This window comes from Melozone crissalis, unplaced genomic scaffold (assembly GCF_028551555.1).
Source record: "Melozone crissalis strain CALT ecotype California unplaced genomic scaffold, PUWL_Pcris_2 ptg000027l_1, whole genome shotgun sequence".
Classification (NCBI taxonomy): domain Eukaryota; kingdom Metazoa; phylum Chordata; class Aves; order Passeriformes; family Passerellidae; genus Melozone; species Melozone crissalis.
The window spans coordinates 38537271-38549826 of record NW_026535805.1 but is presented as its reverse complement, the minus strand read 5'-3'; the positions used below and the strand labels follow the sequence as shown (position 1 = coordinate 38549826).

Below are 12556 nucleotides of genomic sequence, written 5' to 3'. Positions count from 1 at the left end.
AGTCACAAATCTCCAAGTCAAACTGAAAACCAGACCCCGGAGTTATCTCTAACTGTAACAATAATTCAGAGGGTTTAGAAAAAGAAGCTTGAGCAAAACTGCATTTGTGCTGCAATTTCCCAAATTCTTGATGCTGCTGTTAACCAGAATTATACTGTTTCTAATATGTTGTAAAGGAACAAAACTGCTCATGAAATTGAAAGTCAATGACTTAAATATCCCAATGGAGCATCAGACAATAAAAGGGTATTTAAAAGAAACCATTATCATAGCTCAACACATATTAAAACAGTCTCTTTATTGTGGCTTTTTTTTTTCTCTTTACCTGACAGTGTTATTTCATAAGAATAAATATTAACAGGTGAAAGTATCTCTGCTGAGCCTGCAATTTCACATTCCTTGTAGCAACAGGACCATCACAACCAACTCCTTCCATGGCTGCTTGTTTCCCTGCCCCACCCTGCTCATTCCTGCTGGGCAGCACACCAGCCTGCAAGGCCACTCTGCCCTCCAGAGGAGCTGCCTGCCCGAGTGGGAGTCACCACTTCCCATCTTCTACAGCCTGGGTGCTGCCAGCAGCAATGCTGGCTTCAGTAAGGCTCTTCCCAGCTCATCTCTGTCTCTGCACAATCTGTGAACTGTTCAAAACCTTCTGCAGAGCTAAAATAAGGAACAAGTTTGACAGAAAAATAGCTTCTTTTAAGACTGGTTGTTTTTTGCTTGAGTCCATTCAACACATAACCTAGAAAACATCATGATGTCCAAACAGTGGAGAAGTGAGAGCAGGAATAATGTCTCACAATAAATGTTGTGGCCACATGCACCCTTACACAACCAGCCATCTGGGGAGTTGAGCTGAACTGCTGTACTTTGCCCCACAGCAGAACTGGAGCATTGTATTTAAAAAAAAAAAAAAAAAAAAAGCATCTAAGCAGTAACTAACAGCTGAGGTGGTAGCACCTTTAGCAGCTTCAGTCATTGTGGAAATGAACTTGTGACTATCCCCTAAACCACAGATATCTCAAAAGCTGATGTTAACCTGAACTAGGAAAGGTTTATTCTTTTGTTTTTCTATTCTCAGAGCATTTTGGACTAAGAAAGATGAAATAAAACCCACATTTAAGGAAATTATACTGGTAGATGAGGATCCTAAAGTTTTAAAATGGGCAGCACTAAAATAATTCTCTAAGATGTTATTTTTTTACCTCAAAAGACTTCTATACTTTGAAGTCAATTGATTTTAAACCTATTACTCTAATAAAAGAGAGAAAATAAAATCAACAGCACTTACAATAAACTTTACAATAATGGTCACATTATAATAAACTGGGAAAAAATCTAGTATGTAGAGACTTTTTGTGCTAAATCCACCTCAAGTTTTAGTAAGCTCATTGTTCACATGTGTGATGGAGGTTTTAGTCTGATAAACAGAATACACTGCTTGGCTTTTAAACTCATTCAGCAAGAGCTCATCCAGGAAGACCGAACACCAACAACCTTTCACCTTCAACTCAATAAATCATATCCCATTTAATTCAGTTTTTATTCAATGAAATGATGTATAAAAACTTACAAATCTGAGAACTTAACTATACACAAAAAGATGATATTCAGTTTAAACGTATACACAGAGAAGAGCTGTGGTTTGTGACTTGCCCTCTCCCACCCCTCCCCCCAAACACACACTGTCTCCATTTATGATGGGGCACTTTTTCTGTCCACTTAGACCTTCTGTTGGCCCAGTAATTGCTCAGTGGGCTTCACTGCTGCTGTCAGTTTAGGTTTTTAGGCTACCAGCAAAAAATCTGGGCATCTATATAAAATAATAAAAATCAACAACTTGATTTTTAACACAAAGATGCAGTACTACCATCAGCAGTAACTAAAACTACAGAATTCACCCTTTCAGTTTTTGCAGGCTTTGTCTTGGCTTTCAAAATAACAGGACTCTCATAGAGCAGAATTTCCCAGCCAGCACTACAGATTCATTTTAAAACAACCATGATCACCTGTTGCTATAACACCGCTTTTCCTTCCTCTTAACTCATGCCATTAGACCAAATGAAATCATGGACATTCCTTGCCTGAGTAAGGGAATAAAGCTTTTTCTCTCTCCTTTCATCCAGAATGACTCAAAGCTCTGTATAGCTAACAACACACGCATGTGCTCACTAATGATGGTGCAGTGCTCACCAGTATGCCACTTCTCTAGTTTCCTTGGTAGCTTGGGTGACAACACTTACCTACTGGCTTCTCTTCAACAGGTCAATAAAAATGCACACAGCTCAGGACGTTTCAAATTTGGCTAAAAGCAACCTGTGCAATGACTAGCTTTGTCAAACAACCAGAAGACATTCCAGGCTGAATCTGAGAGCAGACGGCCAGTTACTTAAAAAGGATGTGTGCATTTATTTACCTGTACCAAATATACACACAGACACTTTATATATATATAAATCTTTATACATATACAGTATTTATATATATATATATATAAAGATTGCCATCACATTACTATTACAGCTACTTAAGTCAGAATTTGACTAAGTAACGACTTGGCTTGACTCTGAAACAGATACCCAAAGGCATACTTGAAGAAAAACATACAGCTAAAAGAAAACCAACACCCTCAACTCTTTTTAACTCAATGAACAGAGATTCCTGCATTCCTTGAGGAAAAGTTCTGAGGGCTTAGGTTATAACCTTAATCAACTTGCATGTGGACTTGTAAAGAGCATGGTGTTTAATCTGCCAGATCTCAAAATGCCTTCTACCAGGGAAACTAAAATACATATATCCTTGGCTTACCAAACTGATACTCTGTTTCTGATTACACTCATCATCGTATCTAAATACACTTTAAAGCAATCTAAATTTTGTTTAAAATCTATTAAATTTGGAATAACTAATACTATCAACATAGTTAGCTGGATCGTTTTTCCACATGTTCCTTTGTATTAAAATCAATTTTGTTGTGGTTTGATGCAAGAGCTTTTTGTTTGTTTTGGTGGGAGAGGCAAAGTCCAATTTCCTTAATGTGCCAGTACAGTTCTGGTTGCTGAAGACAAAGGGTGGGAAGGAGGTTGCTGGAAAAGATGGGAGGGGTAAGTGAGGTAAGAGGTAGGGGGAGGAAAAAATTGATTTAATAAAAAATGAGTAAAGAAACTTTAAAAAATTGATATAGGTTTCACATTCAGTCTAACAACACTGCTTCCTGCTCCTTTTTGATGGAGGCTAACACTGCGTTATCAGTCTCTGTGGCTTCTGTGTCCCCACCACCTAACAGAATGGAGCGATCTTCTTCTAGCGTAAAGACAGAGTTTTGATTTTGGCACGAATGTTTGACTACTTCATTGGGAGTTGAAAAAGTTTTGTCACACAAGTTACATTTGTAGGGCTTGTTGGTCTGTACAAGCATGTTGTCCATTTGACTGCCTTCCTCAAAGGTACAGAGCTCCAGAGTCTGTTTATCCACCATGGTGTACGTGTCCATGCTCTGGTTTAGGCACACGTGTCGGGCAGCCTGGTTAGCCCTACAAAAGCTTTTGTCACAAGTGCTGCACTTGAAGGGCTTGCCCGTGTGTATGTACATGTGCTCCCTCCAGTGGCTTTTCTGAATAAATTTGCGACCACAGATGGAACATTCGTATTTCCGTCTCTTTACCTCCCTCTCTTGATCTGCCTGCTCCAGGTTGTCGATATCTGCGATATCGGAGGGGGGAGGCGTCTCTGACTGCTGCTGCCCATCAATTATTGGGGAGTCTGAGATCTGCTGCAGCTCGCTGTCACTAATCATCCCCGCTTCAGGCACTTCCATGGCATCTTTATCAGCCGTGTTGTTACAAAGAGACAAAGAAATATTACTTTCTCCCTGCTGGCTAGATGTGAAGGGAACTCCCGTGTGGATCTGCAGGTGCTCCCGCAAGCTGCTGCGCAGGTTGAACCGGCGGCCACAGAGGTGACAGGCATAGTATTTTGGGAAGCTTCCGTTCCTTTTCATAATGCTTGGCTTGACATGTGCTATTGTGAGAGAGGCAGGCTGCTCATCTGAAGAAGATGCTTCCATATTGGCCTCTTCTCCCGAAGGTGAATTATTACCAGCAGCAGATACCAATTCCGGAGACAGAGAAGATGGCAATGGGTCAGAAGCAGACATATTTGTCCGGGACACTTGTGGCAGATTTGCACCCAACTGCGAGAGCTGTGAGCCGTCAGAAGCCTGCTCTTGGCTCATCCGGGATGTCTGAGGCCGTGGTTCTCGCCCAAGTTTGTCAGTCGCTGACGTAACCTTAGTGGGATGCCTTATCTGGTGATCTGCAATCTGAATGCCATATAATGAAGATGCTAATGGAAAGACTTGATCTGGGTGAGAAAAAGTTCCCTGACTTGCAAGGCTGGCCTCTTGAATTAGTGGATATGCATGCAGAAACTTTATTCCCTGTTCTAGTCGAACTGGGTCAATGAGTTGTGGTGCCATCTTCCCAGTGTACATCAAATGCAAGAGATAACTGAAGATATCTGGCTGTATGTCGGTCGCTTTCAAACGGACACATTCACTGAAAGGTGAAACAAAATTATAAATAAGACATAAGGAAAAGATTTTTTCCCAGTTCTAGGTTATTCAAGCCTTGATAAAAATAGGAGGTTTCTACTTAAATTCAAAAGACAGAATCTGCAATAAATATAAAGGGAAATGCTTTACTGTGAAAGAGCTAATCTCAGGAGCTACTTGAAAGATGACTTCTTTCCTCAGTGAAGTAACTGGCTTGAAAGCAAAGCTGTCCCATTGCGACCTATACCATTTTAAATTGCTGTTATGTTGTGTAAATGTGTTGTCACATATTAATATATTTTGTAAACTGCAAAGACATTTTCCCCCTTTTGTTGGCTGGATTCAAACACATCTGTAGCTAAATTACAACCTGCTAGCACGGGACTCTAAATTCACAGTCCAATAAACTTTTCTCAGTATTTAGTCCTGAAAACACCTAATTCATCTGCCACCTGCCTGCTGGGATTCTATGTCCTACTAGGGTTTACAGCTACAGTTCTGCAAATGTGTGGTGTTGTGTTGTCACAAGTGCATTATGATCCAGAAACCATGCGGTACAGAGTGTGAATTCACCCAGAGATCTCATGCAACAGGTGTAGCCCCTGGAATCCAGGTTTTGTACACAGCAGAACAGCAGATTTTTTCCTTGAATAGGGAGGGAAAAACAGCAGCACCAGCGGACTGCCTGTTCAGCGTAGCAGTCCCTTGATTAGAGCACTCAAAGGGAGATGCTTTGGCTGTGATCCCCTCTTCAGCCCAAGAGGACTGAAACCAACACCACCCTCCAGCTCAGAGTGTGCCCTATGCATCAACCTTTATGATGCTCTGGACTGAGACAGCCACCACTGCTCTAGCTGAGGCTGTATCTCTGTGCAGAAAGTAAGGCAAGGTTCACAGAACAAGAAAGGAAACAGGGAACATCCTGGTGAGATCAGTTAGCTAACACGAGAGGAACTGGGATTCTAATTATTTTTCATAAGTATTTGTAGGTCCTCTATTAGAAACAAACATAAATAAACCACAGAAATTCAGAAATGGGCATGATTACGTGCTGTGGTCTGAATGCTCTAACTACAGTAGGCTACCAAGCTGAGGAGGAAATTATAGCCAATTCTTCTCTTTCTTGAGGTGCACCCTTCTTGAGCTCTCTCTGTGACCGCTTCTGAATTCAGATATGTGACTCAAAAGTAAACCTGCAATACTGTCCTTCAAAGATGACTGTGCGCTCCTGATGGAGCATCAAGACTGACAACATCTGCCTGCAGTCCTGTTTCAGAAATGCAAATGCACTTCTCTCCTAGCACTTCACTTCTGGCTAAGAACTCTTAGCCAAAGAGTTAAGTGTGAATCACTTTAACTTTTGAGTTAGGTCAAGTATTTTGGAAAAAGACCAAAAAAATCTTTAAAGTGGTCTCACACTCTTGTGATCTTTTCAATTATCTCCTCAATGTAAGCCTGTGGTACAGAAATAATTAAAAAAAAAACACTGAAAGAAAAGTACCCCAAACCCCCTTATTTTCCACCATTACATAGTATTCTATTATTTAATTGACAATAAAATGCAAAGAAATTAAACACATATACCTCTTTTGTAAGTTTATTTCTCAAAATCTCCTAGCAAGTACTTATTGGATTGTATGTAACATTGCACAAATGTCAAGAACAGTGTCAAGACAGAGTAGAAGACAGTGAGTGGGGGAAGGAAAGTGCAGCAGAGAAGACAGGATTCTTGAAGTATTCAATTGTAGAAATTAAATTTTCTATGCTTTTTTAAGGATAAAGAACTTGTGCTTAATTATAAAATTAGTGTTAATGAATCACAGTTCAACTTTAATATGTTTGAAAGTGAGGTTCTAGTTTGCAGTTAAGACTGTTTGCAGTTAAGATGCTCTTTATGTCCTAACAAGAAGCAAAAAGAACATTTTGTTGCTAGACTCCCTTAGCTTAGTTAACTGAACAACATTTAAACCGTGAACCTTTTTAGAGTTACCTGGTTTGATGAACAAACAACATCTTGAAGTAGTTGGAGAAAGAAGCGAGGACAGATTTGTGTGCCTTGAAGTAGACATCCCCAATGGCAACTGTGCAGTCACACAGGAAACCGAACTCTCTCTGAGCATTTAGCTGCTGCAGCAGAATAAGTCCATGGTTGGCCAAATCCATTTTTTTATACTCTGAAAAGCAAATGACTTGCATGTAAAACTTTACAGTAGATGCACAGATGCAACAGTAGCTGTGTCATAACAGATATTTTCTCCAATATCCAGATGTCATACTTTAGTAACACATCTTAATCCCAAGTTACTGTAAAAAAGATACCTTACACATAGGCAAGGACTTCTCTTTCATGATGGGAAATGTGATTCACAAAGGTGTGAGTGATTTGCCAAGGCTTAAAGAGCAAAGGAGAACCAGGACCAAATTGTTCTGGAAAGGCATGGTGTGAGTACTTGGATATAGAAATATAAATAGCTAAGGAAGAGGAAGATATATTAACAAGTAGTAAAAACACCTATACAGAGTGGGAAAAAGAAAGTGTTTTGGTTGCCACTTGTCTGCTCAAATAGGAAAACTGATTTTCCTTTCTGATGTCAGTCACTCACTCACACAAGTGGGAGTGACACAACCCAATAAAAGACAAGTTAGATAATTTTAACCTAGAATTTCAGTGTCTCTGTGTATCTTTTACCTAAAAGTTATGAGTCCATCCAGCTGAATCCAAGGCCAGCGTTAAATAACTGAACATTTGTTATGGTTATGCCCTCTCCTGGGAAATACCAGATACATACCTGAATCTTCCCAGGCTCAAACAGTGAATTCATTTTAGGTATTGGCAAGCCCTCTGGACTATCAATACAGGAGGGGTCAACATTTTCACCTAATAACTATTGATCTATTTATTGAGAGCAGCCACAACAGCATTTTTAAGAAGTCTGCATGCCTCATGCCTGCCTAGAAAATCAAGAAACTCAAAGGGTGGGAGGTGCAGTTCTGTCCATGGCTGGCCACTGGCCACCCACCAGGCAGGATAACCAGGGGTGCAATGTGGCACTGACTGAGCCCCCCTAGGCCAGGGCTTCCACTGCCCCTCACCCTCCTGGGCACCTCCTGGTACCAGGTGCTGGAGGCTGCCCACAAAGAACTACCTAAGGGCTTTAAACCTTTTCTCAAGGATTCAAGGGCAGTCTTGGAAGTAAAAATTGGTAACTTTGAGGGAAAAAAACACACAGGAAAACACATCAGGACAGTTACCCATGGCTGGATGGATGGATGGATGGATGGATGAATATAGGGCTAGTAAGATCAGCAAGTGGAAACAAACTTAATCAAAGCAAATAGAGCTTTGGGCAAAAGTGAAAGTATGAAGCACTGTAAATCTGTACATAAACATATAAAACAGCAAGAGAAGCCAACAAAATTCCTGGCCTTGTAATGCCCAGAACAGAACCAGAACTGAACAGAAAGGGAAGGTGAAACTAGAAGTGGATAAAAAAGTTTGTAAAAAGTCTTGGGTGTTTTCCCCTCTAAACTTAACAGCAAGTTACCAGAATTTAAGTCAGGTTTAGACAGTTAGTTTCTTTTATACAGTAAGAGCACGGCTTTTTGGGAAAGAGAACAGAAATATGCCAGTATGTTTAGTCATTGGAGAAGCAAATATTTCTGCTTGCTGGACAGAGAAGAACTCCCTCATATTTAAAGGAATAACCAGGACCAAATGCATTCCCTCGCATTCACATGAGATCAGAACGCACTGGAGACAGGGGTGTAAAGACAAAGAAAGAAATACAGTGTAAGATACAGCTGATTTTTTTCTTACAGTCAATAAGAGAAAAAGAAGTTAGGCTTCAGCTCTCTTTAGTTACATATTCTCCTCCCTCAACTAATGTTTGGATAACTAAGTTTGTACATACAATAGGCTAAGATTCTCTCTCTCTCTCTCCACAAGAGGGAATACTTGCTGTCAGCAGGAACAAAAATCATGTTTGGCGTTATTTAATCCTGCAAGATGCCCCATGTGGGTGATTTACAGAAAACTCGCTAGATTTTTTTTACCTCTAATTTTGATTAATTATGTGTTTTACATTTTTAAAATTCAGTCTGGTTTGCACTTGGACAATAAAACTTGCCAAGCAGAGCAAACCACCGATGTGAAGGCACTCAGAGCCAGACAAGCATTCTTTCTAGTTATCACCGTCCTAAGTGTGTTTAGTTTGGAGCTTCACTCTTACCCCGAACAGCAAGCCCTTCCTCAAAGACCTGAATTGAACTTTTAAAAAAATGATACATGTGCACAACATTGTGTTTTGCATGTATCTGGATGATACCTAAGCGCTCTAGCTAAAAGCACTGCAGTAATTACACTCTAAGGAAATGACAGGGCAGATGAGAAGAGCGAGGAAAGCGCTTTGCACATTACAGGCATGCGTGTGATCAGGAATTTTACCCCGAGCTCAATGAAGCGGCGACTAACATCGGCAAGGCGGTATTTCAGTGCTGACCGATGCAACAAGCGTGTGAAACACTTCTTGTGCCCTGAGACCCGTGGGGACAGTGCCTCCCTGGCGGGCTCCGCTCTGCCTCTGCAAGTTACCGGATCCGTTCGGCGCTGCCGGAGCCGCCACGCGGGCGGGGCCGAGCCCGTTCGGGCCGGGCGCTCGCTCGGGAGGCCCCGCCGGGACACGGGGGCGGCACCGGCCCAGGATAACACCGGGGGAGCGCCGGTACCGCCCCGCGGGACCGGGCCGGGCACGGGCAGCCAACGGGGCTGGCAGGGAGCAGCTCGGGCACGGCGGTTCCCGCTCTGCCCTCGCACACCGGGCAGCGAACCTGGACAGCACCGAGCCCGCGGCGCTGCTCCCGCTCCGACGGCAGAGGGCACCGGCGCGGCCCCGGCCGCTCACGGACGCGCCGCGCCTCCCGCAGCGGCGGCAGGCGCCCGCTCGGCCTTCGCCCTCAGCCCGGGCGGCGGGCGGGGAGCCGGGACGGGCCTTCCGTGCCTCCCACCCCCCGTGCCCCCGGGGCGCTCCCGCCTTCTCCGGACCGGGGGCGTGTCCGGCCGCGCGCCCGCTCCATGCCCGGAGCACGCTCGGCCCCAGTGCGGGAGCGGACGGCGCGCTCCCATTGGCCGCCGGGGCGGAAGGCCGGGCGGCCGCGCGCCGCTCTCACTGGCTGCGCCCCGCCCCTCCCTCCTCCCGATGGCCCCGCCCACTCCCCCCGCGCACGCCACGCGCGCACGGACGGGACGGAGACGGCGCGCGAGACGCAGCGCGAGCGGAGCCGCCAGGGCGCGCGAGACGGGAAGAGGAGCCGCCGCCGCCGCCGCCGCCAGGGCCGGCCCATCCCAACCCGCCGGGGGGGGGCGGGGGACAGGCGGGGCCGCCCCGCCCCGCGCGCGCCGGATCCCGCTGCTGCTGCTGCTGCTGCTGCTGCCGCCGCCACCGCCGCCGGAGGGGGCGGGAGGGAGGCAGCGCGGGCCTCAACCGGCCGAGCCGAGCCCCGCGCCGGGCGGCACCGGCCCCCCCCGGCCTCCTCCCTCTCTTTCTCTCTCTCCGCGACCCACCCACTCCCCTCCGGCTCGGCCCGGCCCTACCCTCGGTGCGCACCCATCCCCCCCCCCACCCCGTACCGTGTCCCGGATGGAGCCGCCCGGCCCGGCCCGGTTCGGCCCGGTGGGGATTCACCGGGCAGTTCCACCTCCCGCCCCGCAAAGCCCCTCGGCCCGCTCGGACCCGGCGGGGCCCGGGGAGCCCTTCACACACAATGCGGAGGTAGGGCCGAGCAGGCCCCGCCGCGCCCCCGCCGCCGCCGCCTCAGCCCGGGCCGCGGCCGGCGCGACGGGGCCAGGCGCACGTGCGGGCGGCGGGGCCGGGCTGCCCCGCGGGGCGGGCGCGGCGCGGCCGGTGCTCGCTCACCTGGGGGGCGTGGGGGCCGCCGGGTGCCGCCGCGCGGGGGCCGCCGCCGTCTCCGCGCCCGGCAGCAGCAACAACGGAGTCAGCGCGGCGGCGGCGGCGGCGGCTTTTCCTGTCCGGTTACGTTCGGGTCACATGACCGGGAGCGGAGCACAGAGGCTGCGGCGAGGAGCCCCCGCCGTGGGGGAGGGGAGGCGGCGAGCGCTGTGGCGGCAGCGGGAGACACCCAGCCCCCGCCCCTCCCTCCGCGCCCGCCCCACCGCCGGGAACGGGAGCGGCCCTCCCGCCTTCCGGGCCCCCCCGGGGCAGAGCCGCTGCTCCCCTCCTAGCGAGGCGCGCTGTCCCTTTAAAACTCCCGGGCGGCGGAGGCCGGTGTAGCCCCCCTGCACCCCCCTCCGCCTCCAGCGCTGCGGGATAACGGGGATCGTGGCGGCGTGCGGGGATGGGATGGGATGGGATGAGGCGGTGCTGTGCTGTGCCGTGCCGTGCCGTGCCGTGCCCGCCGCCGCCTTCCCGGCGCCCGTCCGGCCTCGCCGTGGCGGCAGAGGCTGCTCGGTGCCGCCGCCGGGGGGCCCCGAGCGGCTCCGGCCGGGCGGTGCTTGGCGGCGGGTGTGGGATGGAGCGATGGATGCCGGCGGGTGCTGCCCTCGCTGCCGGGGAGGAGTGACGGGCGCAGGTGCGTCCCGGCGCTTCCCGCGGAGTGGCCGGGGATGTGGGAGATGGGGACGGGCCGGCAGCGGCGGGACGCGGTGTCCCGGGCCTATCGGGCACGAACTCTGAGAGCCGGTGCCCTCCTCCGCGTCACCCTGGCTGCTGTCCAGGTGTCATTTATAGCGAGTCTCGCTCCGGTGCGTCGGGAAGGGGCGGCGTGCGACCGGTGTCTGTGAAACTGCCCTGGGCACGCCGTGGCTGAGCTGTCAGATAGGAGGTTGCAAGTTCAGTTGTCAAAAAGCGTAATTGAGAGTACGAACGTGGAAAGGTTGGGTCTGCTGGCAGTCTGTTCAGCTGGATGCAGGTTTTTTGAAGGGGATACTCTTAACTTGCCTTTTTAAGGGATGATATAGCTGCCGTATGTAAAAATCACATCTGCAACTTCCCACAGTGGCAGATCTGGTTGTGGTGGAGTGCAGAGGGAGGGTGGCTGTCGCAAGGCCGCATTTTATCCAAATCCAAGGCATGCTGTAGAATAATACGTGAATGCTTATAAAACTGCATAAAGAAATACACCAGCAGATGTACCTGGAAAAAATTGTCGGTCTCGCAGAAGTTACTAAGTCAGAGCTGTTAGCGTGGAGCAGGGATGCCGTCTTCTACAAGGGGCTGGGAGGCCCTTGGATGTGATTTCTCCAGGCAGGGAATCAGTCCAGGGACAGCCTGGACACATCTGGTAAGCTGAGCAGTGCCATGGACAGAACCATTTTCAGAGAGAAACTTTGTTGTTGAATACCTTGTGGGAAGATGTTTGGCCAGCAATAGGTAAAGGAGGTTCCTTTGCACCCCCTGCCCTGGAGCCCTGCTCCTGCTGCCCTCCAGTGTGCTTTTTGTTGTTCATGGCATACAGCATATGCTGCAATGCCAACGGTCTGAATTAGGTCCAGATGATTATTACCTTTTTTAGGGTACTTATTTAAGCCAGCATTTAGGGGCCTAGCTGTGCCTGGGATGTTGTTTCCATGGTAATTAAATAAGATATACTATGGAAAAAAAGGCCCAAACTTTGAACTTTGCATCTTGACAGCAGGTGTGCTGATGGGGAGGAGTCGTCTTGTATCTTGTCTGGTTTGTAGATCCACAGATGATTGCAGCCATCCCAGACTGTTGTAACTTCTACGGGATCTAAATTGATAAAGGATTAGACCAGTTTTATGTGTCTGACTAAGCCATCTCCACTGAAATTAATGGATGTCTTGCTAGGCACAGCTTGAGTCTTTGCATCAAATAGCTCATGAATATTAATTTATTTACTCAGCTTAAACTGCATGTGAAAAGTGCAGGTTTTTAAGACTAGTGAAGTCTTAAAAACTTTAAAACTTCACTTAAAAACCCAACAAACCAATCCCAAAACCCAACAACTTTTAATTTTAATGGAGCTGAA

General features: G+C 47.9%; 1 protein-coding gene across 2 annotated transcripts; it reads right to left on the bottom strand.

Moving 5' to 3' along the window:
* Positions 1–908: 908 nt before the first annotated feature.
* On the bottom strand, positions 909–10537 carry ZBTB2 (zinc finger and BTB domain containing 2). 2 transcript variants are annotated; one of them, XM_054279618.1, is made up of 3 exons: positions 10465–10537; positions 6543–6726; positions 909–4556 (listed from the first exon to the last, which is right to left on the bottom strand). In XM_054279618.1, exons 2-3 carry the CDS (start codon positions 6713–6715, stop codon positions 3194–3196), a joined length of 1536 nt encoding a protein of 511 aa, XP_054135593.1. In that variant the 5' UTR covers positions 6716–6726; positions 10465–10537; the 3' UTR covers positions 909–3193. The 2 variants fall into 2 exon arrangements, with proteins under 2 accessions (XP_054135593.1, XP_054135592.1); XM_054279617.1 differs by lacking the exon at positions 10465–10537 and having other exon boundaries at positions 6543–6748.
* Positions 10538–12556: the final 2019 nt, after the last annotated feature.